The 25,802-nt window shown below is 40.6% G+C and overlaps 1 protein-coding gene across 1 annotated transcript; it reads left to right on the top strand.

Annotated features, from left to right (window-relative positions):
* Window positions 1-52: 52 nt before the first annotated feature.
* On the top strand, window positions 53-24,663 carry ntrk2b (neurotrophic tyrosine kinase, receptor, type 2b). The gene is made up of 17 exons (XM_085411332.1): window positions 53-645; window positions 6,411-6,485; window positions 6,568-6,639; window positions 6,745-6,813; window positions 6,896-7,047; window positions 7,219-7,355; window positions 8,787-8,919; window positions 9,370-9,678; window positions 9,792-9,806; window positions 10,058-10,131; window positions 10,257-10,356; window positions 13,346-13,534; window positions 14,040-14,170; window positions 14,293-14,465; window positions 16,421-16,661; window positions 18,987-19,145; window positions 21,957-24,663. The coding sequence occupies exons 1-17, from the start codon at window positions 449-451 to the stop codon at window positions 22,140-22,142; spliced, it is 2,412 nt and encodes an 803-aa protein (XP_085267458.1). The 5' UTR covers window positions 53-448; the 3' UTR covers window positions 22,143-24,663.
* The last annotated feature ends 1,139 nt before the right edge of the window (window positions 24,664-25,802 follow it).

The following is a 25,802-nucleotide window of genomic DNA, read 5'->3' as shown; positions in this document are numbered from 1 at the left end:
ACCACACACACATACACACACACACATACATACACACACACACACACGACAAACCGCTCGTGGGGGCCCTGCCTATTGATCTCTAAACATCTGGAACACCTCATATTTGTTTTACAAGGCAGTGGCGAGCAGTCCCGTGGCCCCCGATAGGGGAGTGAGGCAGCAGCGGCAGCAGCACCAGGACGGACCACTTGACACCTTGCTTCACGGCATCGATATGCAGTAGTGTGATACCAGCTCTGCGGAGACGAGAAGGCCAGTCCATGGCATCTTGATATTAAACCGTGAGCTCTGCGCATTCCTCGCCGACAGCGTAGTCTTTTTTTTCTCCCCCTGCGGAGTCGAAAGGATTAACTTGGCCGAAAAAAGGTGGCGAGGGTGGAAATCTTAATAATTCAATTTGAGCTGATTCTGTTTGGGGGATTCGTGGGATACCATTGGACCTGCGATGGACTCCAGCGCGGGGGAATATGGCATGGCTCGTGTCGGATTGTTTTTGGTTTTGATGGGGCTGTGGAGATTTAGCGATGCTTGCCCCGCATCCTGCACTTGCAGCATCTCAAGAATTGTTTGTATTGATTCTGTACCAGGGATCGAGGATTTCCCTGTCCTCACGTTAGATGACATGGAAAACATCACTGAGATGTAAGTGTATGAAAACGATCGCACCGACAGCTTATTAACTCATTAGGAAGCAATGCGTAAAGAGCTCCCCTGGAATCTGTAGGTCGCTGGAATATCAAATAGTTGGGGCTGGTATTTTAATAATAATATTAATAATAACAACAATAATTATAATAACAATAAGGGTGAGAATAAGATCAACGGCGTTATTAATGGAGGTTTGGAATCTCCTTGTGGATTAAACATCAGTAGAGATCCATGTTTAGCGCTTTTCCCGACACAGAATTTATTTTATTCTTATAACCAATGTCAGATCATGTAGCCTCGTATATGTGTGCTTGCGTGTGCTTTTACGCGCGCGCGCATGTGTGTGTGTGAGACAGAGGCAGTTGCTCGCGTGCGCGAGCGCGTTATGGTGGCGAGGTTGTGCGTCAGGCTTATTTGCATTAGTCGGTGTTTTCCTTTACAAAACAGCTCCAGTGGTAGTGATGGAGTAAATTTTCAGGCCTAACGGAGCCTCCGAGGTGCTCACTCGGTTTTTGGGCGGCGGTGTGAAGCAGCCTGAATACTTCATGCTGTTGGCACATTACACATGAGATCGCATCAGTTGTGTACAGCTGCCAATAGGCTACCCACAGTTGTGTAGAGCCTCATCTGCGTCAGTGTGTAGGTCTGTGTTGAAGATTACCTGTTACAACCCCGCACAAGTACACCACTGCATGGCACCCAGCGGAGCAAAGGGGAGACTGAGTGAGTTTTCGGAGGCAGGCAGGCTGAATAGGCGTCACATCAGTTTACCGTGAAGGTAGTTTACTTGGGGTCAACGTGTTTATTCGCGTTTTTACTTTGCAGATAAAAAGAAAAGTCTTTCAGGTGCCTATATGTTTTTTTTTAATGTTCTTCACTTTGTAAAGAATGCAGTTGTTCCAGATTTCTTTAAGGCAGTGTGTACAACATCAGTGAAGGACATCAGGCCGGGCACCTTCTGAAAATCAACCATGAATTTAAAAATTCCTGTTAGTGATACTTTAAGGCGTCACTTCGAAAGCACCACTGGCTCTTTAGATACATTTTGTAGTTTTAGGGCATCCTCCAATCCTCATGTAAACAAAATGTTTCCTACTAACACATGAAGCAACCAGCAGTCAGTCTCAAACCCATCAGTAGGTAGCAACACTCACAAGTTGTTGTTGCTTGTTTGTTTTTTTCAGATCATTTGAAGCTTTAACGAAATACTAGTTAAAACAGGACAATCATTCCACCTCAAAATAATTCATAAATGTTTTTCATTCTTAAAAACTCTATAAAATATGTAGTTACTTGCTACAAATTCAGAAAAACAATTTCAAGTTTTCACTGTGTTCTCCAAAAGTCTCATTTGTTAAATATTTAAAATTTCGTGTTAGTACTGTGTAGGAATGTAAAAGCATCTTGAAGAAAATCTATAAAACAAAAATACCACCACTTTTTCAGTCTCCCCAAATTACACTGTTGAAGCAGAGCACAAAACTCAGAAGACATGAAAGTAGGCATTTTATGACCATAGAGAGACAAGAGGTGGACCGTAGTAGTGCCTCTTACCAGAAGCAGATTCAGGAACAGTGAGATGGGTAAAGCTTCATCTGTGCCAAGTTCAAGGTTTCACCATGAGGACCTACTGTTCCCAACATGGACCTTAGCTAAAAAAAAAAAAAAAAAAAAAGTAAAATAAAATTACTAAAAATTTAGATATGGGGGAAAAAAAAAAAAAAAAAACTCCTAAGGATATCAATGTCTGAAAGCACCTTCTCACCTAAACTGAAACCTCTCAGCATAGGCACTGTCCAGATAACTAAACCTCCCAAACGCTGGAAAAAAGCCATCTTTTGGCATGATAATTAATTTAACAGCGTGGGCATGTGATGACGCTTTACATTAGCAAAGGACTAGACAAAGGAAAAAAGACAAACCTTTAAAAAAAAAAAAAAAAAAAAACTTTCTTCAAATCACAAAACTTAGTTAAATCTCGCTGTAGAGCAAAGAAACATAATAGTGTTTCTCTTTCTCGGCACTAATTATTTCACAGACATGCCTCCTTTCCAAACAGAAACCTGCTTACTCCAAAATACAATTACATGCTTCAGCATAAATAAAAATAACTTTTCAATGTGTACGTAGACACATCTGCGATTGCTCAGTTGCAACTTTGAATTTGATTCCAAAACTTCACATATAAAGGCACCATCGTTCTGTCTGCAACTTTGAGTTTCTTTATATATCAGCAGCTGTAAGGTCTCCTGCTTATCAACCTCCAGCCAAATACTGACACACCCAGTGTCATGAAACACTGTGCGGCAGGCAGGAGTTGGACCCAAAATGCAGGACTCACAGACTCGAGGGAATGAACTCAAAACACAGCTTTATTTGCCGGTAGAACAAACATACAAACTAAACTGGGAAGCCACAAACTAAGAACTCACAGAGAGACACAGGGAGATCCACACACAGCATGAGGGACGACGCGACACTGACTCAGAGAAACACAGGGTTTAAATACACTGGGAAGTAACGAGGGGAATGAGACACAGAAGGAGGGCACAGCTGGGAGAAATCAGGACTGACGAGACAAGCAAAGCAGGACGCATTCACATGAGACACGGACCATCAAAGTAAAACAGGAAGTATCACACAGAGACGCGAACTTGACACAGTGGAGACAGCAACTAAGAAATACAGAGACATAAACCATAAGGCAGAGGTCTAAGAACCAAAATACACAGGGAAATACTCAGCTGGGAACACAAGAGACTAGACTAGAGAGTAACAAAAAAACCAACCATGAGAACATAATGCACAATGCAGAGTGACAGAAAACAAGAAACTCAAACATGCAAAGACACACAATTACACAGAACAGAGGGGACACAGAGAGACATGAAGGGCAAGGGATCAAAACTAGAAGCCATAGAATAAATCACACACAAGTACAATAATACAAAAATCACAAAGAACTAAAAACGCTGGGTCAGGAGACCCAGGACCGTGACAGTACCCCCCCCCCCCCCTCAAGGGCTGGCTCCAGACAGCCCAAACACAGAAAAACAAAACCAAACAGAAAACAACCCAGGGCGGGCGGCGGGGGCCCAGGACGGAGGGCTCGGAACAGAAAACAAAAGAAGAGCACAGCAAACACCGGAGCCCAAGAAAACAACCCAAACACAGAGCAGTTCAGGGGGCCGGCCGTGCGCAAGGCAACGGCGGCGGCGAAGGAGACGACGGAGCAGTTCAGGGGGCCGACCGCGCGGAAGGCAGCGGCGGCCCCCCAGTCTCAGGCGTGCTGGCCATGGCCTGGTGGGCACAGGACCAGACGAGGCAGGACCAGACGGTGGCGATGCGGGGGCCGGACCAGACGAGGACGAAGACTCGGAGGCCGGACCAGGCGGAGCTGCAGAGGCTGAGGCCGGACCAGGCGGAGCTGCAGAGGCTGAGGCCGGACCAGGCGGAGCTGCAGAGGCTGAGGCCGGACCAGGCGGAGCTGCAGAGGCTGAGGCCGGACCAGGCGGAGCTGCAGAGGCTGAGGCCGGACCAGGCGGAGCAGAAGCACAGGCAGATGCAGCCGGACCAGGCGACGACGAGGCGGTCGCAGGTGGAGACCGCCTCGTCGGGCGGCTAGTGGCTCAGCTATAGAGCATATTAACGGCAGGGCTATGGGTTGAATGTCTGACTGAGTAGCAGCCTGAATGGCTGGGTGTAGTGATGGTGGTGGTGGAAGGGAAACAGGTGGTAGTGTGGATGACGGAACTAAGGGCGACTGAGTGGCAGACCGAACTGATGACTGAAGCGATGGTAGAGGTGAAAATGGAGCGTGTGGTGGAGTTAATGGCTGTGCTAGCGGGGACACAGGAGATGGAGCTAGCGCTTCTGGCTGGGCAGCTAAGTGAGCTTCAGGAGGCTGGGCAGCTGATAAACTGTTCACATTACCATCCGTAGCACAAAACACAGCCCCTGAACGAATAGTCCCACGGTTCGACACAGAAAAAGTCCTTACTCACCACAGCCGGCGATGTACAAGTCTGAATGTCCGGCTGTGGGGTGGCGTGCTGGCGGCGTGATCGTCGTTTCTTTCTTGATGATGGCTCTGACGGGCCGAGCGGCTCCACATCCGGCCCTTCAGGCAGGTGGGTAGTAGCAGCTGGGGGATGAAGGTGGAGCTCGTTGTGGATTAAATCCTGTTCGAGTGGGTGGAGCGCACTGAGTAGCCAGGGAAGACCAGAGATTAAACGCTGTAGTTTGGTTTCCACAGCACGGCGAAATTCCTTCCCCTCATGTTCGAGCCACAGATGCAGGAGTCTTTCCACGGAGTAGATAATGTCCAGACGCAGTTCTTCTGGTGGGTTGAGTGCTGCTGGGTCCATATCTGGTCGCGTCGTACTGTCATGAAACACTGTGCGGCAGGCAGGAGTTGGACCCAAAATGCAGGACTCACAGACTCGAGGGAATGAACTCAAAACACAGCTTTATTTGCCGGTAGAACAAACATACAAACTAAACTGGGAAGCCACAAACTAAGAACTCACAGAGAGACACAGGGAGATCCACACACAGCATGAGGGACGACGCGACACTGACTCAGAGAAACACAGGGTTTAAATACACTGGGAAGTAACGAGGGGAATGAGACACAGAAGGAGGGCACAGCTGGGAGAAATCAGGACTGACGAGACAAGCAAAGCAGGACGCATTCACATGAGACACGGACCATCAAAGTAAAACAGGAAGTATCACACAGAGACGCGAACTTGACACAGTGGAGACAGCAACTAAGAAATACAGAGACATAAACCATAAGGCAGAGGTCTAAGAACCAAAATACACAGGGAAATACTCAGCTGGGAACACAAGAGACTAGACTAGAGAGAGTAACAAAAAACCAACCATGAGAACATAATGCACAATGCAGAGTGACAGAAAACAAGAAACTCAAACATGCAAAGACACACAATTACACAGAACAGAGGGGACACAGAGAGACATGAAGGGCAAGGGATCAAAACTAGAAGCCATAGAATAAATCACACACAAGTACAATAATACAAAAATCACAAAGAACTAAAAACGCTGGGTCAGGAGACCCAGGACCGTGACACCCAGTCTGATCGTGGCTCAGGACCCAGATTAAGCTGCTAGACTGTCCCTGCACAGTGTTTTACCTGGTTAGAGTTAATAACCCCAATTCATTCATTCTTATCAAGCTAATTTCCCTACAACTTATTATTATTATTATTATTATTATTATTATTCTAATTATTATTATTATTGGTGACATACCCAGCCCCCACGTTAAGCTTTTTTTCCCTAGAGGTGCTATTTTAAAACAAAAACAGTTTATTACAGTTATTAGTCCACAAAGTTGTTTAAAACCCCCCCAAAAAAACCCATTGTTTTTAGTAAACAAGGTAAACATGTCACACCGTCAGTACACGCTGTTGTATTAATGTTATACTCACAAATGCACAGACAAGACTCCTTGAGTAAAACAGCTAGCTTAACTTGGGAGCAGTACAATTTTACCTTGCTGACTCGCAAAAAACAACAAAATGAGTTTTATTCAAAAAAAAGTTATTAGTTTTATAAAATACACACATTTCCCATTCAACACTTGAGTTTTTGGAGAGTTAATTAGGACCTGTATCTCAATTCCAGTTTAAATCACACTTTTGACTCAATATTTGACATTTTTTGTGTGAATAGTTTGACTAAAAACCTGCACCATACCAAGCTTTCCCTTTCATCTTGTTTTTCCACAGATACATTGCTAATCAAAACAGACTGTTTGACTTGAGTGACAGCAGTCTGAGGCACTACATAAACCTAAGAAACCTGTAAGTAGAACGTTCAGTGTTGTGTTTTTTATGGTTAAAAGTGGAGTTAAAGTTCATGTAACTACAATTTAACTTCCAACAGAACGGTCACAAAGACAAGACTGACATCTATATCACCGGACGCGTTTTTTAACAATACAAGACTTCAATATGTGTAAGACGAATTTTACAGAGCCTCTCCAGTTATTTCATTATTAAACATGTAAGAATGCTTAGTTGAATATTTTCTGTTTGGTTGTTTTTTTTTCTCTCCTCTCAGAAATCTCAGAGACAATAACTTGTCAACACTGTCATGGAGAACATTTCAGAACTTTAACATTACATATCCGTAAGTGACGCATACGCACAAGACTATCAGTGTATCTATGTCTTTTCTATGTAGTGTCACATGCACTCTATTTTCTTTCTAGGCTACTTCTGTCTGGGAATCCTCTGGATTGTGTTTGTGAGAACTTGTGGATCAAGCTAAGACTCCAGGAAGAAACAGACAGTCCCGAGCTGACATGCACAGATGACAGAGGAGTGGCGCAGGACTTTGCTACCTTCCGGCCGCCAGACTGTGGTAAAGTGAAACCATCCCACAATAAGCAAATCTGAGTAGACTGATTGATATCGAATGTTTGAATGAGTGGATGCACAGTAAGGGACTGAAAGAAAGACAGAAAGAAAGTTTAAAGGGAAACAATCTGATCAAGTTTCCTTTTACTTTTATGGTTTGCATGTTTTCTCACAGTGGTTCCCACCGTAGAGGTCACCCCCAGAAATGTGACTCAGATGGAGGGGAGTAATGTCAAAGCTATTTGCAGTGCCTCAGGCTCCCCTGCTCCCGAGATTGTGTGGAACCTTGATGAGCTCTGGACCCACTATGAGGTAAGGTGATCTACCTTTCTGTTTTCATTTTTAAACCTTTGGCACGGCTCCACCTTTACGGAGTCTCGAAGAGCTTTACTTTGGTGATATTTTATACTTTTAAAAAGTTTTTATAAAATAATATGTAAATTGTTATTATTATTACTATTATTATTATTATTATTATTATTATTAATATAATAAAATAAAATAATCACATTTAATTTAGTTGTTTTCATGGGAAAATCAAATATATAGATAAGAAGAAGTTGACTAAATGCCACTTTCTAACTCACTAAAAAGCCTCTGTTGCCAAACTTAATTAGCTTATGTTCTTTAGTGCTTCAGTGTTTCAAAACACATCGTATTCCTTGATTATTACAAACATGGGCATTGAAAATTTTAAGTGACCTGCTGTTTTTAAATGTATATATTTAATTTATCTTTATCCACGTGAACAGTATTTCCAACAAACGGGACGATTTTAACAACTAGTATTTTTAAACAACTATGAGGACATGGACTAGACTGGTCTGAGACTAGTTTCTAATTTGAAACAGCTTACTGAAAACAATGCGAAACACATCACTAATGTTGGGGGGGAAAAAAAAAAAATATATATATATATATATATATATATATATATATATATACATATATATATATATGTATATATATATTCTGGGTGATTTACAAGCATTCAGGGGTTTCAAACGCTGAAATTTAGTTTTAAGCGCTTAAAAGTTTGTGACTGTGTTTGTAGACCTTTAAAGGGCATCTTTAGATAAATTCCGAGTTGTGTAGTTGTCAACATGAGATTTCAAGCTTTGAATGAATAATTTTAAATATATAAAATTGGACATTAATACTGTTGAACTGGCTTGTTTCTGGTCCGTATTGAGTACTTGTAAATATTTTAGCTGATGCTTTTAGCTAATTGTTTTGCTATTCTTACATCAGCTTTTTCTAATAACAATTAGAAAAGTTGTCTTTTTTATTTTAATTTATTAGCCACTTTTAGCTAATTTACGCTGCTTTTCTACCTTGTGCTGTTTAAAATGTGTATCAACTGCTTTTACTTACTTTGCCGTTCATATGTTCTCTGGGCTTCTTTTAGCTAGCTGTTAGCCACTTCTAGCTACTAGTTCAATTATCATCTCACATTGATTTTAGTTTGCTAAGTACTGGTCCATAATATTTTTCAGCATTTGTTTATAGAATTTCAAATGTTTATCTTTATCCCGTATAAGTGTCTTCATTCCTTTTAGGTACTTGAACTTTTAAGTAACTCTTTAAAACTCCCTGGCTACTTTGCTAACTACTCTGGTATCTGTGTGTCATAGCCATTTGAGCCTGTATTGTACAGTCAACTAATAGTAGTCGGTTTCATAAGATCAAGACAATTTTCTGTATACAGGAAACATAATGAAAAAATTAATAATGTGTTTACAGATTGAACCTATGGATACAGAGAGCATCCTCACCCTGTCAGGCCTGTCTCCTGATGATAACGGCAGGGCAATCGTATGCAGTGCCGAGAACATGGTCGGTCAGACCGAGGCCAGCCTTCAGCTCAATATTCTTTGTAAGGACTTTAACCATGGCGCACATCTCTAGAAATTATATTTGCGTTGCTAAGTTTAATTTGTGTAATTTAATGTGATGAACTTTTAAATGCCTTCTTCGAGATGTTGTTTTTCCACTGGAAGCAGAAGGCTCCTCATTTTGTTATCATTAGTGTCTCTTGGCAAACCTTATTGACTCTCCATATTTCCTGTCCATAACTCTTCCTCCTGTGAAGCTCCTCATGCCTTGCCATACACCTCTGCTTGTTTAGTTCCACCCTCCTCCTCTTTCTCCGTGTTTTCATTTCATCAGTGCTCAGATGTTGTGTGATCAGTCCCCCTTCCCTTCCCATACTTTTTGTCACTTACTCAAAATCCCTCAGATGTTGTTTTACCTATTGGCTTCCCTCCTTGTGTTTATTTCCTATCATCTTGTGATTACTCTTCCTCTACTGTTGCCTCTGTGTCAGTTGCCCCCACCATCCTGACACTCCTGTCTCCAGAGCGGGACCACCACTGGTGCATCCCCTTCACAGTAACGGGGAACCCCAAGCCGGAGCTAAGGTGGTACCACAATAACAAGCCTCTCCAGGAACAGGACTACATCCGCACCATGATCCACGTGACCACAGAGAACCAGCAACACGGCTGCCTGCAGCTGGTCAACCCCACCCACATTCACAACGGAGAGTACAAGCTGGTCGCAGAGAATAAGTATGGCAGGGATGAGAAGAACATCTCTGCCCAGTTTCTCCACCCGCCTAACATCAACCATACGGGTCAGTATTCTGTCTTTTCACACGAGTCCGTTTATTGAAGTCAGCTCGTTTCTGTTTATTATGGCTGCTGACATGCTTTTTTTTTTTTTTTTCATTTCTTTTCTTTTCTACAGAAGACCTCGAGTATTGTAAGTATCGATTTGGCTTATCCGGACAAATGTTGTACTTGTTAGCATGATGATGATTGAGTGCAAATTTAAAATGAACTCTGATAATGTCCCTGTCCCTTTCCTGCCGTTGCCTGTGCCTTCGCCTTCTGCCCAGACGGTGTGTGTTTCAACTCTCAAATTTGCATGAACCTAACAGTCAGCATTTTGGCGTGCTTTCACTCACTAGATGTTATTGGTTTAAAATGTTCAGACCCATGTTTTCTTTCCAGATCCTACAGACACTCCACCGGATGACAGTGTTGCTGTAAGTGACCCTAATCAGCCCGCTCCATCTAAAGCAGTGGTACCTACCTCTTCTTGTAAACCCTTAAAATACACAATATTTTCTTGTTTATTTCAATTCTTTTTTTTAAAAAAAGCAGCTCCTGTTATCGCCTCATGACTCCATCTTAGTTTTTTCCTTCCTAGGTGTATGTAGTTGTGGGAATTGCTGGCGTTGCCCTGATCGGTTGTGTTCTGATGATGATCATACTGAAATACGGAAGAAACTCCAAGTTTGGCATTAAAGGTGCAAACATTTTCTAAAAAAACAACTAAGCTGATAATTCAAGATATACATTTGTGCTTCCTTACCCTGAGATAAACAATATCACGTGTGTTTGCTAGAAGTGAAGCTACAACCGGCAGTTTATCCTGGAAACCCTGGCCATCACTGCAAATAAATATCACACAAACGTTATCCTCAGCTCCAGGTCGCAGACAGTCCACTCCAGGCTGCTTGGAGTTGAACTATCCCTGAAATACAAGAAACCCCATATTGGTCACCCTGACATTTGCTAAAACACAGAAACAGCTTTTCAATATGTCAGTGGCACAATACATCTTTTATCCGAATATATGTGTATAGAAAGATACCTTAAAGGTCCCTTTAAAACATATAATAGATACTAGAACACAAGTTTTAACATCACGTGCTTCCCTCTGAAATGCAGTTAGGTCTACAACTATTTGGACAATGGTAGGTTTTTGAGGGGGGTTTGTATGTAAACCACCACATTGGACTAAATCAAACATTATGTGATTGAAGTGTAACACCTCACCTGTAATCCAACGCCTTCTAATAAAGCATTAAAGTATAGAGTCTCCAGTTTTCAGAAGCTCAAAATGAACTGAACAAACTAAGATCATTTTAACTATAAGGATTGTTTTTAATGCTTTGTAGTCAGACTGCCTGAAGTCTAGAACCCATGGATGTAACCAAATCCTGTGTTTCCTCCCTTGAGATGCTCCGCCAGGCCTTTAATGCAGCCACTTTCAGTTGCTGCTTGTTTGAGGGTCTCTCTGCGTTCAGATTTGTCTTCAGTAACTAGAAAGCGTGCTCTATTGGGTTGAGATCAGATGACTCACTCAGCCATTATAGGATATCTGATTTCTTTGCCTTGAGAAACTCTTAGGTTTCTTTTGCACTATCCTTTAGGTCATTATCCATTTGCACTTTATCAGTTTTGCAGCATTTGTCTGAATCTGAGCAGAGAGTACAGCCCTGTAAACATCACAATTCATCTTGCTGCCTCTATCAGCAGTCTCATCATGACTAAACACCAGTGAGTCAGTTATACTGGTGGCCATACTTGCCCATGTTATAGCGTTATCTGTACTATGTTTGATAGAAAAAGCAGTATGCTTTGACTCATAGTTCTGGTACAAGTTAATCTTGGTTCCATGTATCCAAAACTTTTTTCCCAGAAGTTTTTATTTTAGATGTTTTCTAGCAAAGTTTAATTTGCCCTTCCTGTTCTTGAATGTAACCAGTGGTTTGCACCTTGTTGTAAAACCACTGTATTTCCATTCATGAAGCCTTCTCTTGAGGGTAAATTTTTTCCAAACCACCCCAAGAGTGTTTTTTGACTTGTTAGTCATTGTGAAGGAGTTTTTTAACAAAGGAAATAACTTTGAAACAATCCACTTTAGTCATCTTCCGTGGTCTTTCAGGGCTTTTTGGTGTTGCTGGCCAGTCAATTCCTTCCTTTTAAGAATGCACCAGATTGTTGAGATGGCTAATGATAGCCTCGTTCGCTTGAATAGACATCTCTTGGGACTTCATATTCAGAGTTTTAGTGAACAGCTACTAAATGCATCCACTCCAGATGTTTTATCTCCTTCATTTATCACAAAATAATAATAAGGGAACAGACATCAAATGCCTATGAAACTGCTTATAACTCAATTGTCCAATTGCTTTTGAGCCGCTGAAACTGGGAGGACTATCAGTAATTCTGTAATTCCTGAAATAGACTTTAGCTAAACAGTTAAAGTGATGCTTTAAAAAAAAAAAACCCATTGAATTAAAGCTGAAAGTCTGCACTTTAATCACATAGCAATTATTTGATTTCCACTCTGGTGCTGTACAGAGGCAAAATTATTTTTTAAAGTGTCATCATCCGACTACTTGTGGACCAAATGATATAACCAAATAAACGATTATGCAGGCAAGAAAAACATTTTAATTCAATTCTGTCACCTAATGCCAGTTAAGACATGCAACTAAAATCTTGCATGTCTTAACTGTAATCATCCTAACCCTCCCAGTCTCCCTCCATATACTGACTGCAAGCTCTTTTTTCATGTATGTATTTATTTATATCATTTTCTTACTACCATTAGCTCTGATCACCTGTTATGGCATGATAATATTCTTTCATGTAGTCAGTTTTCTCTCATCATAATCAAGCAGAGTTGCTATACCAGATTTCAGATTTGAATAATTTGTCAGATTTCGTGTGTTTGTTCTAGTACACTTTGTTTTGTTTTTTGCTTTTACATTTGTTGAATTGCCTTTTCCTCGTTTGTTTATTATTTTTTGTACTTATCACCACTAAAATGATGTTACAGCTGGCAGCTAACTATCCAGTAAAATCTGGTGCCATGCAGCCACAGTTTCCAGTCTTTGTGCTAAGCAGCATGGTGCATAATCTAAAACACTTAAAAAAAATTCTAACTATTTAGTATGACTTTTTTCAGCAATTTCAACATCTTGTTAATATTCATAACTGATGCATAAACAGCTCATGAACCTTCAATAACAGTGTATAACACATACACTGAAGCCATTCAGTGTGTTATTAAGCATTATAAGCATTTGTTCTCACTTAATGTTAATGAAACATTAGAATGTCCTAATATCTCCTTACACCTATATCATAAAATATGAATCTAGTTATTATGTATCTTTGGTAAATGACATCTCAGGGGTTTAAAAGTAAGCAGTAGCGTTGGCCCTGTGCTGTTCCTACTGTGTGAATATGGAAATTACCACAGGAATTAGTGAGCTCTGCTTTGGCCTGAGCTCATCCTTTTACATTGTTCAGTAAACCTGCCTATAATGTGTAATCTGACATACTTCATATAACCTGTGATCCCTCTGTCAATCTTTTTTCACCCTGCAACTCTGCTTTTACTCCCCTCCCTTTATAGCTAACAGCTTTACTCTTCTTCGTCTTCTTCTTTGCGCTGTCTTTCTCTTCTCCTCCTTCTCCACATCCTCTGTGGCTCTCTAGGCTCCTCCTCAGTTATCAGTAATGACGATGATTCTGCCAGCCCTCTCCATCACGTCTCCAATGGCAACAACACCCCGTCATCCTCAGAGATGGGTCCAGACGCAGTGATCATTGGAATGACAAAGATTCCTGTCATCGAGAACCCCCAGTACTTCCGTAACTCCGGCAGCATGCTGAAATCCAACACGTGTGAGTTACTGCCTCGTTCGACAAATGCCGGGTAACCTGGGCCTTTTCTGATAAATCCATGCAGGGATCGCTGCTAGGCGCCATATTTATTTTTGGCATCCTACTGCACTGTGATAGTGACTCCAGTTCCTTAGACCGGCTGGATAGTTGGACCACAGGAGATGTGCAGGAACACAAGCTCTGACAAAGGGCTTAACTCAGCAGTTTTATATTTTATACTTTATGAATCTACACAAAGTATTGAATTGTAAAAACAGATAGTTTAGATAAGTATTTAAGTCCTTTTTTAACTTATGCAATTTGCTAAATATATGTTTTCTGTCATGTTAATTTAAATATCTTTCAGTTTTTGAATTGTCATCACATAAATGATGCAGTCTGAAGACGCGTGCTTGTTTGTTGTGAGATTAGTGAAGACAAATGTTCTGTATGCACCAAAAATGTCCACTTAAATTCCCAATGTGCACATAACCTTGAGGGTAATTTGACTTCTTCTGCATTAAAGTTGTCCAGCACATCAAGCGACACAACATTGTGCTGAAGCGGGAGCTGGGAGAAGGAGCCTTTGGGAAGGTCTTTCTCGCTGAATGCTACAACCTGACACCAGACCAGGAGAAGATCCACGTGGCAGTCAAGGTACAGATCAAACGATCAATGAACTTGACAGTCAGTCAGTAAATCCTAGTGATTAGATGTACGTTCCTGCAGATAATGCTTCTCACCGTTTGCCTCTCGTCTTTGTCCCTGTCTTGTTTCAGACACTGAAAGAGGCCAGCGAGAGTGGCAGAGCAGACTTCTACAGAGAGGCTGAGCTCCTCACCAACCTGCAGCACGAGCACATCGTCACCTTTTACGGAGTGTGCGTAGAGAGTGACCCACTAATCATGGTGTTTGAATATATGAAACACGGGGACCTCAACAAGTTCCTCAGGTAAGCTTCTTTAGATCCTCTATTGGTATCTGTTACTAATCAGTTACTTGTGGTACCTCTCATGCAGATCAGTGAATGTCAAATGGTTTGCGTAAGGACTGACAGGCTGATAACAACGTAACACAAATGTAGTGAAAAGAAATAATTAAAAATAACACGTGCTAAAAACAAAAAACAAATATTGTATAATACAAAAGGAATAAAAGCAAATCAATAAAGTGCACATTGCTAGGACTGGGTTAGATCCCCTTTCTGTTGTTTCTCACTGTTGCTTCTCAGCCTTGGCTGTGGAGGAGGTAGAGCTGGTTATATACCAATGTAAAAGTCACAGGTTCAATCCCCAGCTACTCCAATCTGTATGTGAAAGTTTCCTTGGGCAAGATAATGGTCCCTGAGTTTTTCTCTTTGCATTTGTGTGTGAAAATTTTAGACAAGGTGCTTGTTTGAATGTGTGTGATTGGGTGAATGAAGCTTGTAGCAACAACTGCTTTGAGTGCTGAGTTAGAGTAGAACGTGCTGTGTAAGAACAGGTCATTTACCGTCAGAACTGCCTCAATCCTTCATGGCACAGGTTCATCAAGGTGCTGGAAACATTTTCAGGGATTTCTGTCCATATTGACATGATAGCATCACAAAGTTGCTGCAGATCCATGATGCATGATGGAATCAGATCTGGTGACTGTGAAGGCCATTTGAGTAGGCTTACATGAACTCTTTGTTCTGTTCAAGACGTCAGTTTGAGATGATTTGAGCTTTATGATATGGCACATTAACCTGCTAAATGCAGCCAACAGAAGATGGGTACACTGTGGTCATGAAGGGATGGAGGTAGGCTGTGGCATTTAAATTATAAATAAATTGATACCGAAGAGTCCATGTGTGTCTAGAAAACATTCACCACACCACTCCATCGCCATCAGTGGCTTGAACTGCTGGTATAAAAGCAGGATGAATCAAAGCTTTACATGTTGTTTACACCAAATTCAGACCCTACCATTTGGAATTGGATTCATCAGACCAGGCAACGCTTTAATTTTGGGTGAGCCCACATGAAGCATTAGTTTCCTGTTCTTATCTGACAGGAGTGGCACCCAATGTGGTCTTCTGCTGCTGTAGTCCATCTACTTCAGAATTACACTTATTGAGATGCTCTTCTGTGTACTTTGGTTATATCGTCTACGACTGGCTGATTAAGTATTTACATTAACAAGCGGCTGTATATGCTTTATGGAAATAATAAAGTTACTGGGGACTAGAAATCAAAAGGAATAAAGTAACATGAAAACGAAATAAACATACAGGTAAGAGAGAATTATTTGAAACTGTTACAATAGGTCTAGGCTGCTGATGGCATCCTAGACCTATTGTAACAGTTTCAAATAATTCTCTCTTACCTGTATGTTTATTTTGTAGCTTCTAACTTTGATAAATATGTTTTTTTAAATCAAATGTAACAAAAAAAGCAGTAATGTCAATTTTACGTCTTCATTGTCTAGTCCGGTCAATGTTATAACACACGCTGTGGGATTGTACTGAATTTACTGAGTACGAGTGTGAGACTAATCACTATATCAGTGATCAATAAAATAATCACTTTCTTGAATAATTTTTCCCAAAATGCAAGAAAATACTGAGACTCTCTATTACAGTATATTTTCACAGACCAAGGTAATGCACTACTTGTGCTATTTGCAGTCTACAGTCTAGAACCCAAAGAAAAATACAGCTAATAGAAACATCACATTATGATCAAGACTGGGAGGCTAGAACAAATTTTGTATTGTAAATTTTTTTGTATTCTTTTACTTGGTGAGAAAAATGTTAAATAATTTCAGGTTAATGTTTTGTTAATTAGTTAGTTGATTGCTAATATCACATTCATGTATTACAGTAGTGACAGAATAGTTCATGCTGCTGCATTATTTTCTAAACTATGCAACGGTTACTGGGTGCAGGTCCCATGGTCCCGATGCAGTGCTCATGGCAGACGGTCAACACAGCATCCTGGTGGAGCTCACTCAGTCCCAGATGCTGCACATTGCCCAACAGATTGCTGCTGGCATGGTCTACCTGGCCTCCCAGCACTTTGTCCACAGAGACTTGGCAACAAGGAACTGCCTGGTAGGAGAAAACCTGCTGGTCAAGATAGGAGACTTTGGCATGTCCAGAGATGTTTACAGCTCAGACTACTACAGAGTAAGGATTTTAGATATTTTCCCCTTTCTTCCCTTACTTCACTTCGCCTCATTATACACAAAAAATGTGGAACTGATCAAATTTAATTCCAGGTTTGCTCTTAAAAAACTGTGCAGCTGCAAGAATGACGATCATTGTATCTTTTTTTATTGCAGTTTAAATGTATAAAAAACAATGGAGGTCAAAGAAACAAAACTATCATGTTAATAATAACACCGAGTTGATACATGTATTTTATTCCTTCATTGTGTCTCACATGCCAGCGTGAATCCCACAGTGCCCTCTGCTGCCCAAAGTGAAGTCAGAAATGTGAAGACTCTTACTGTAAATCAATTCCAAGATGCATTTTCCTGCATCTAATAAGATCCCCTTTAAGAGGGGTTCCCACCAAATCCCGTTATCAAACACATTAGCAACGCGAACGGCACCAGGATCCTGTTTCACTTGCTTACTTTGGAAGTCAGAAGTCAGTCCCGTTACACATGCACTTAGAGCAAGTGTTACCTTCAATCACACTAATTATTTTCACATGAGTGAAGACACAGACATGAGTGAAACCTTTGATAGTTTACTAGAATTTTATATTTGTGCCCCACAGTTGGATTGGTGGTTGACAGACTGCATTAAAACAGATTAAAAACAATGGAAAAGGATGTCTGCGTGGTTCACCAAATTAATCTCCCAATGCCACATAAATTAGCCAAATAAGCTAACAGAAACAAATCATCAAATTGTCATATTTGTAGTACTGGGTTGTACTTCCTTTTACCTTTAGAACTGCCTTCCTTCTTCCCTCGTCCTTCTTTTTAGGTAGAAGGATTAGTCACATGATTTGTTATAAATATATATATATATATATATATATATATATATATATATATATATATATATATATATATATATATCAATTTTAATATGAATTTAGTATCATTTCCAGTACTACTACCATTATTATTACTTATTGTGTTTAGTGCTAATCAGTAAGCTTATTATACGCAACACTAAATTATGAATATGGTGGTTCTCAGTTTGTTTTCATGCACACCCACCTTCAAAACAACAACAACAAAAACATGATCAACAGAATAGAGCTAATAAACTCTTGCTAGTTTATTTCACAGCAATCCCAGTACAGCTTTCATCTGGAACTCCATACTTCCTGTGCATTGTTTCATGCCCGACCAGTTTGGCAACCCGCAGTTTCAGACACGCTGATATAATCCCGGTGAGCGTACCAGTATATGAACTTCACCAGTTAGAAGGCTTGGAGCTACAAAAGCACTCAACTAAAGAACTCTTAAATAATCTTTTGTTTCGCCATCTAGATTTTCTTCCATGTTAATGACTCTGATTTGCACTTCATTCAATTATTGATTATTTGTTATTCATGCACAGAGACCAAATGTTTGAGGCTTCCAGCTTCTGACAAGTTTGCTGTTTGATCATGAAAATGACCTTAACAGCAGACCTACCAGCAAATCCTGATCATTTTGTTTATATGCTTCACTTGAGCAAGCTAGACCTGGATGTGCACCAGAAAATGGGTGAATGAACGACATGTCTCAAAAGTGGTGCTACTTAATTTAGGGTTCAAATATTTATTTGGGGTTATTTAAGGTTTGTGTAAGTTAATATTGCAGTGAGGATTTGCCGGATAATCTTTGTTAATTTGACACAAAGAATCGTTTTCATCATCATAAATAGCGGACAAGAAAAAAAATCATACACATTAACCTTAACCCGTGATGCCTAGCGCATCATATGTGATGCATGAGTTTTGGGGAGCTTTTGAGACTTGTATATCATCAGTGTGATGATTAAAAATTAAACACATACATGTAAATTAGTATTTAAATTAATTTTTTAATAAAGTTGTTAGAAGGTTCAATAAACATTAAACATGTTCTGGTTTCATGGTTCAGGCTTTAAAGGGGTTTAAGACCTGTGTTGGCTTTTTAAGCTATCAGACATCAGTGTTTTTTAAGCACTTTTTATGATTTCATATATATTGTGAACATTTTAACCTTCCTGAATTTAGGATTTATTGCAGGGCTGTTCTTGCAGAATGATTGGTTGCAGCTTGGTGTTTCTAGTAAACATGATCATGTATTATAAATGGATTACAACAAACTATTGTACCATAGCAAGACTACAAAGTCTACAACGATGTGTTTTTTTCGTGATCACTGACATCTATTGACAGTCCCCCATTATTATAACAACAGTAAACAACAATAAAGTCAGCATGTTCAGCAGCTTTGAACTCTTTAGCAGATCTTGCAGTGTTGGTTTCTCATGAATGCTGTTGTGTCGTTTTTTGTGCAGGTGGGCGGTCATACGATGCTGCCCATCCGCTGGATGCCCCCGGAGAGCATCATGTACCGGCGGTTCACCACAGAGAGTGACGTGTGGAGCCTCGGCGTGGTGCTGTGGGAGATCTTCACCTACGGCAAGCAGCCATGGTACCAGCTCTCTAACAATGAGGTCAGACAGCGTTTCAACCTAACCCTACACTTCACATTCATTGGTCTCCATGTATGCACTGTGTCAGAAAAAGTCAGAGACTGTGAATAAATGTTAGTGTCAGCATATTTTTATTCCTATTCTAGCACAATGCCTACCTAATCAATTATTTCAAGACTTAAGAATTACTTGGTGGACTAAAAGAAGTATTCCATTAATGAAAGTAATCTGAGCTGTGTAAGAATTCATTCATAGCATGCTTCTCATAACTTTTGATGGCAGAGTGCCAGTGCGGAGCCTGTATAGTGGTGAAGACCAATAAACAAAATCATTCCAAAACTAGTCATTTATTTATTAAACAGTAAGCTGACTGAAAGCTTCTTTAGCACCACAAGCGAAGCATTAAATTCCTGACCCACACGTCTTAGAAGCCCAGACTGACATTATGGTCTAGTAATTTAATGAATGTAGGCTGTAGTCGTGCACCTTAATTCCCATCATCCCTCTGGTGGACTCAATGGTCTGTCTGGAGTTCGCTTGGTTTTGCTGCTGGCAGGCAGGGTGTGGAACCAGAATGCAGGACTCAGCAGACAGATATAAAACTCAATATCACAGCTTTATTGCTGGTAAAAAGGCAAGAAAAACAGAAGCCATATACACAAAAACTAAGCTGACCGGGAACACACAGACAGAGGCTGTAAACATCACAAGAGAGGACACGATGAAGAACAGAGGGAGAGGGTAGACAATATATACACAGGAGGGTGGTTAAAGGAAGTAGAGGAGAGGGAGTAGATGGGAATACAGTTTAACATAATCAAAGCAAACAAGACAAAGGAAGCAAAACTTAACGTCAGGCACACAAGATAGTGGACTCAAAATAAAACAGGAAGTAACACATGCACTGAGACTTGACACTGGGATAAACAGACAAGGAGGCATGACAGACTGGCGAGACAAAAGGACAAAAAACACAGAGAGATGGACACGAGAACAGAAAGGGAAAAAACACAGGGACCAGGACGACAAATGTATTAACTAGACAAGACAGGGAACACAGACAGCCATGAAGACAGAGAGACCAAAAAGACATGAGGACCTGACTGGGTAGAGCGAAGGTAAACGAACACAGAGACAAAGGACACAGACTGGAAACCAAAGGGTAATTAACATCCTAAAACTAGATTTTAAGAACTCAGAGGAACTAGAAAATAACATCCTCGGGAACTAGAACATAATTTATCTTATGCTTTAAAAGAAATAAATATGGAGTCCAGAACAAAACTCAAAATACTGGGACAAAGAGACAGATTGATATAAGTCCATTTAAGCGATGGTGGTTTATTTTGAATCATCAGTGAGGCGTCTGTTACATTTCCTCACATTATATTTATTTTAAAGTGGATACATCAGCAAATAACAACTGTGCACAGCTGTAATTTAGCAGGATTTGAACTGTGTTTGATAGAAATATACAGCACAGTTTCTTTTACTTTATTCAGTCGGGCTGCACATTGCTAAAAACACGAGGGCCACAGTGGCACACTTTGATAACCCTTAACTGATATAACCTTGCTTTAACACAGTTTACAGGTCATGATGAATAACACTGATTATATAAAAACACTGTAAAACAGTATGACTGAAAACAGTCCTGTCTCTAGAGGAGTTGTATCAAAGCATGTCGTGTGACAACCAAATTCAAAATTCAGAGCTCTTCTTTGAATGTTGGCTACCTTTTGTTCTGTTCTCTGTCAAGCTGACCCCACACTGCTTGAATAACGTTGAGGTCCGGCACTGTGGAGGCCAGTCCATGACTGATGTGTGCTTTTCTATCCAAGTATGCTTTTACTGCATTGGTAGTGTTTTGGGGATCAATAGCATGCTGAAAAATGAAGATGTTGACAATCAAACTCTTTCCAGGTCTTCACTAGATTTTCTTTTCCTATTTTTTAAGGACACAACTTTGAAATACTTTTTATCTGCTGTAGATAGTTTGTTAGGAGTGACACTTTATCTTCTGCCCTCCAATTGTCCAATTTCTTAAGAACACACTGCTCACAACACCTTTTAAAAAATTACGAGAAACTCTGGCTCCAAACTGGAAGAAATGATGACAGACTCCAGACTTCAGTGCAGCACTCTGGTGTCCCATGTCTCAGTTGACATGAACCCTTTTTGAAGTCAGAACCCCATAACAGCTAACATTTGTATCAGAATATGACACGGCACAGCTAGCTGCATAATAGGAAATGACTAATGAAATCTTACTGAAGGTTGGCAACCCTTTACTGTTGAACATTTTGGTTTTAAAATCCTCAGAACTTCATGGAAGCGCAGAACAAAGATGCTTAAGATACTGTGCACTATTCCGGTAAACAGGATAGTTTCCTTTCAGATGGGGGAAATTAATATCATGTGTTAAGAAATAAAACCAAAGAAAAATCTTGATGAATGGCCCGCCCTTGAGATGACATACACTACACTGAATGAGAAAATGTAAAATCATCTTCCTTTTCCGGCACATATTGTGGGAGCTCTCCTAAAATGTAAGTCTTTGGAATTACAAAGACTATTTGCTCATGAACAGCATTCTTTTTTTAAACCTAAATCTTTTTGAAAATGTTCCTGGAAAAGGTGAGCTTAGGGCTTAAACCTCTGTATACAGTCTGTGCTATCCAAACGTCGAGGCCGTCCTTTAATATACTGGATGTGCAATTTGGTTCCCGCACGCTTCCCAGCCGCAGAGATTTTTTTGTATCAAACCACATTATTATGTGACAGTAGATAAATCAGCTTCTTTTTGACAAACCAACCAATGTTTTCCTCCAGGTGATCGAGTGCATCACTCAGGGCCGAGTGCTGCAGCGGCCCCGCACCTGTCCTAAGGAGGTCTACGACCTGATGCTGGGCTGCTGGCAGAGGGAGCCCTACATGAGGCTGAACATCAAGGAGATCCACAGCACGCTCCAGAGCCTGGCCAAAGCCTCGCCCGTATACCTGGACATACTGGGCTGACGCGCCACTGCGTCCGTGTGATGTACTGCGTGTGCATGTGTGCTTCATAATGTGGACAAGTGTTTGTGTGTTTGCACACAACGGGAACTGGGGGGAAGGGGAGGAGGAAGGGGAGGAGGAAGCAGAGGCTGCGCGAGCGCATCTGTGTACAGAAACCCCGGCTGTAAATGTAACTGTAAATGCTCCTGTCCTCATCACACGGAGAAAAAAGCCTTACGGTTTTTGAGTGATTTTTGAGTTGTTGTTTTTTTCTTTGTTTTGTTTTTTGGGGCTTTTTTTTTTTTTTGCTTTTCTTTTAAATTTGCAGATGTTGTTGAGGCATGCTTCACAAAGTGGAAACCAAAATGCAGAGAGGATCCCGTACCATTAGTGCTCCAAAACATGTGGCGTAGTGTATGTAAAAGGCATAAAAAGAGACCAATAGACAGCTCGCCCTGTCTGCACTCACCGCATCGAATCACTTCCCTCTTGTATTCCATAAGCTGGAAATGAACAAAGGGACGTGCAATGTGTCTCTTTGTGATGGACAGTTTATGGATACATGCTTGTAGATAGCTAATTTTCTTCTGTCAGCAGTGTCTCACCTATTCTGCTATAACACAAAATAACCTGTTAGTTCACAGCTGAAGCTAAATGTGTCGTACGCCACAGACTATTTTAATATGTAGAGAATTTGCAAGCTGACTGAAATCCATGGCTCACAGATTTCAATCCTGGTCCTCTGAGGCGCTTCCCGACTTCACGTCTTTTCTGTAAATACCTTTTCCTCTTGAAAGAAGGCCATCAGTGTTCAGTGAGACATTTTAAAGGGTGCAGCTCTGTTTTCCAAATCTTCCTTTTCGTTCATTCATTTACCTAAAGCACAGAGGATGGGGACCCGGCGGCGCAGGTTGTTTTTTTGTCAACCAGCAATGCCATTTCTGAAATCTCTGGTACGTGACGTGGTTTGGTTTCCATCATGGGAGGTTTTCAGATGTCAGGGGTGCTCTTTTTTTTAATTTAGGTTATGTACCGGGCTTTGTATGGATTAAGAGTGCACTTTGAAGATCGTCATTTTCAATTCCATGTAGTCAGCTATGAGACTGCAGTAAAAGCATTAATTAAGAGTCTGATTGCCCTTAAAATGTCCCAGGGGTGCTTTCATCTCTCCTCACAGCCCCAGCCAGCCATGTGGTGACTGGCTGACAGCTCTTCATCCAGGACGGTGGTGATTTGTGCAGGCAGCAAATGGTTTCAGAATGCACTCTTGTATTATATTCAATTGTTTTGTTGTCCTGATATTAAAAAAGAGGCTAAAAGAGCAACCATGGTGCGAGCGTCCAGTGCAAGTTTCATCCTAATCTTTGCATAAAAAACAAAAAAAATCAACAAAAAATCAGCAGGAATCTTTCATGCGGAGGCGTAAAGGCAGTGAGACAATAAGTTCTTTTTGTTAAGTGCAATTTGTAGCATTACTTCAACACTCCAATGCACAACCTTAGCACTGAGCTCCCTCCTTCTCGGTCTCAGCTGTCAGCTGTAAGAGAAAGAAAAGAAAATCCATGATTGCACAGAAAAACCCCAGTTTGTGTGTGTGTGTGTTTGTCCCTATGTTTTTTCTCACAGCGTTCTTCAATAATAAGTCACCTGTCCGCTGTACATAAGCAGCTCTCCATTCTGTACAGTTCTGATATTTGTCTATATGAATAGTAGGCTATGTTTAATAGTATAATCCGTTTTAAGCAGGTATCATGTCAAAACTGTGTGACAGCTATTGAAGACAACGTGTTATGGGCCACTGGCAATACATACTATATGTAAATACAATTTGATTTGTGCTACATTGTATAATTTCTTTGTGCTTGTTCATAATACCGGTGAAAATACAATCTTCTCCTTTTTGTTTTGTTTTGTGGTTTTTTTTGGCAATTTTTGATCTACAGAGGACTTTAATTGAAAATAGAAATTGAAAAAAAAAGTTTTTCTCTGAAGAAGAAGAAAAAAAAAGAAGGAAGATGATCTCCTGTTTCCTCTCCACTGTGATGGGGAGCTCACACAGAGGCTGTCTGAGACGCTGCCTGTCTCGCAGGAGCGACCACAGACTCTAAACATCAGGAACTCTCCTGGCCCGACAGGTGTCCCAGCAGATGTGTGGCCAGTGGCGAGGAGGTCAGAGTTACCTCCTGGCTAACCCCACCACTCTCCCTCTGACTGACTGTAGCCTATTTTGATCCTCTTTCAGATGAATAACTGTGACTTTGCATCATGAATAGTATATTATTTTGAATGTAATCTAGAAGGGTGGGGACATTTTTTGAATGTAATCTATATCGAGGGGGGTGTTAATGATTTTTTTGTAAATATACAGTAAAAGAAGAAAAAAAAGATGACAGTTTTCATTCCTGTGCAGATAACAAAATTTTACTTACTGTGTGAACTTAAGAGAGTGTATATGTATTTGTGTGTGTGTGTGTGTGTGTGTGTGTGTGTGTGTGTGTGTGTATTTGCACATACATCAGATTGCTAGAGGATGTGTGCCTGTGTGTGTGTGTATGCATCTAAGCGTGTATGCATCTGAGTGTGTGTGTGTGTGTGTGTGTGTATTCTCCTAGCAGATTTAATCCTGCTTTAATCAGACAGTTCTATGAATCAATCCAATGCTTTGTGCATCATGTGAGTAGCTTATCCACAATTAATGGAAATGTTCCTTGTGATACTGTGCATTTAATAAAGGTGGTATGTCTTACAGTACAGTCTCTGCCCTTTAGGGTTCTTATAAAGTCTGGAAATTATTTTTAAGGCATTATGGATGTACACAATTACACATTAATACATATTTTGGGAAAACAAAATCTCATCTGTGTGCTACTTATGAGACATCTGTCAGCATCCAGCTAGCTTATCTTTCAGTGATTAGAAGTGAGAACAGTTACTCGTCTGCTTTTCTTTGTATTCTGTCAGAAATATACTGTTGTTAGTGGATACTCATATTTACTGGCAACCTCGTTATGTATGTCTAACTCAAATATCCAGTCACCCAATCACAAGGCAGCAACCCAACGTATTTAGATATGTAAACACAGTGGAAATGAATTGTTGAATGAATGAAAGTTCAAACTGAGCATCAGAAAGAGGAAGAAATGCAACTGAAGGCGGTGCGGTCGGCATGGTTCTTCAGAAACTGCTGATCTGCTTGGTTTTGCTTGTAATATTTAACCTGTCGCTTTCGGTGGCGTGACACTCTAAAAAGAAGCAGCAGTGCAACATGTGTGGTGAAAAGTATCCCATGGGCACCATTTGTTTCTAACAATAACTGCTGAGGAGTGACGAGGACAGCTGGCCTTGGAGGGCCTCACACACACATGCACAAGAACAGCACTGATTTTTTTTATAATGTCATGTGGTTGTGTTAGAAGCCTACCTTGGCACACTGTGGATGTGGTCCACACCTTTAGGTCCCTACATCCATCAAATCCAACGACACCCTCTTCAAGGAAGAGTATATATAAAATTCCTCAGTCACCTGATTAACTGAATTAAGCGAAGTGCTAATCAGCTGATTAAAGCTTAATAACTTTTTATAGCTTAATGAATTATGGACAAACTCTGCTTTAGCTTTCATACCACATTTTTGTATTGTATATCAATGGTAGCCCCTTTTTTAGAAACCTTACACTATCA

The sequence above is a fragment of the Rhamphochromis longiceps genome, linkage group LG7 (genome assembly GCF_057381845.1).
Source record: "Rhamphochromis longiceps isolate RC_006_pf linkage group LG7, R_longiceps_female_GT1.1, whole genome shotgun sequence".
In the NCBI taxonomy this organism is placed as follows: domain Eukaryota; kingdom Metazoa; phylum Chordata; class Actinopteri; order Cichliformes; family Cichlidae; genus Rhamphochromis; species Rhamphochromis longiceps.
This window is presented reverse-complemented; position numbering and strand designations above follow the sequence as displayed.

What these genes read in the sequence shown, in the direction of transcription:
- ntrk2b (XM_085411332.1), top strand. Translation starts at nt 449, where the DNA reads ATGGACTCCAGCGCGGGGGAATATGGCATGGCTCGTGTCGGATTGTTT. An exon ending in TACATAAACCTAAGAAACCT is followed by an intron (nt 6,486 to 6,567) that starts GTAAGTAGAACG and finishes AACTTCCAACAG; the next exon opens with AACGGTCACAAAGACAAGAC. An exon ending in AGCTCTGGACCCACTATGAG is followed by an intron (nt 7,356 to 8,786) that starts GTAAGGTGATCT and finishes ATGTGTTTACAG; the next exon opens with ATTGAACCTATGGATACAGA.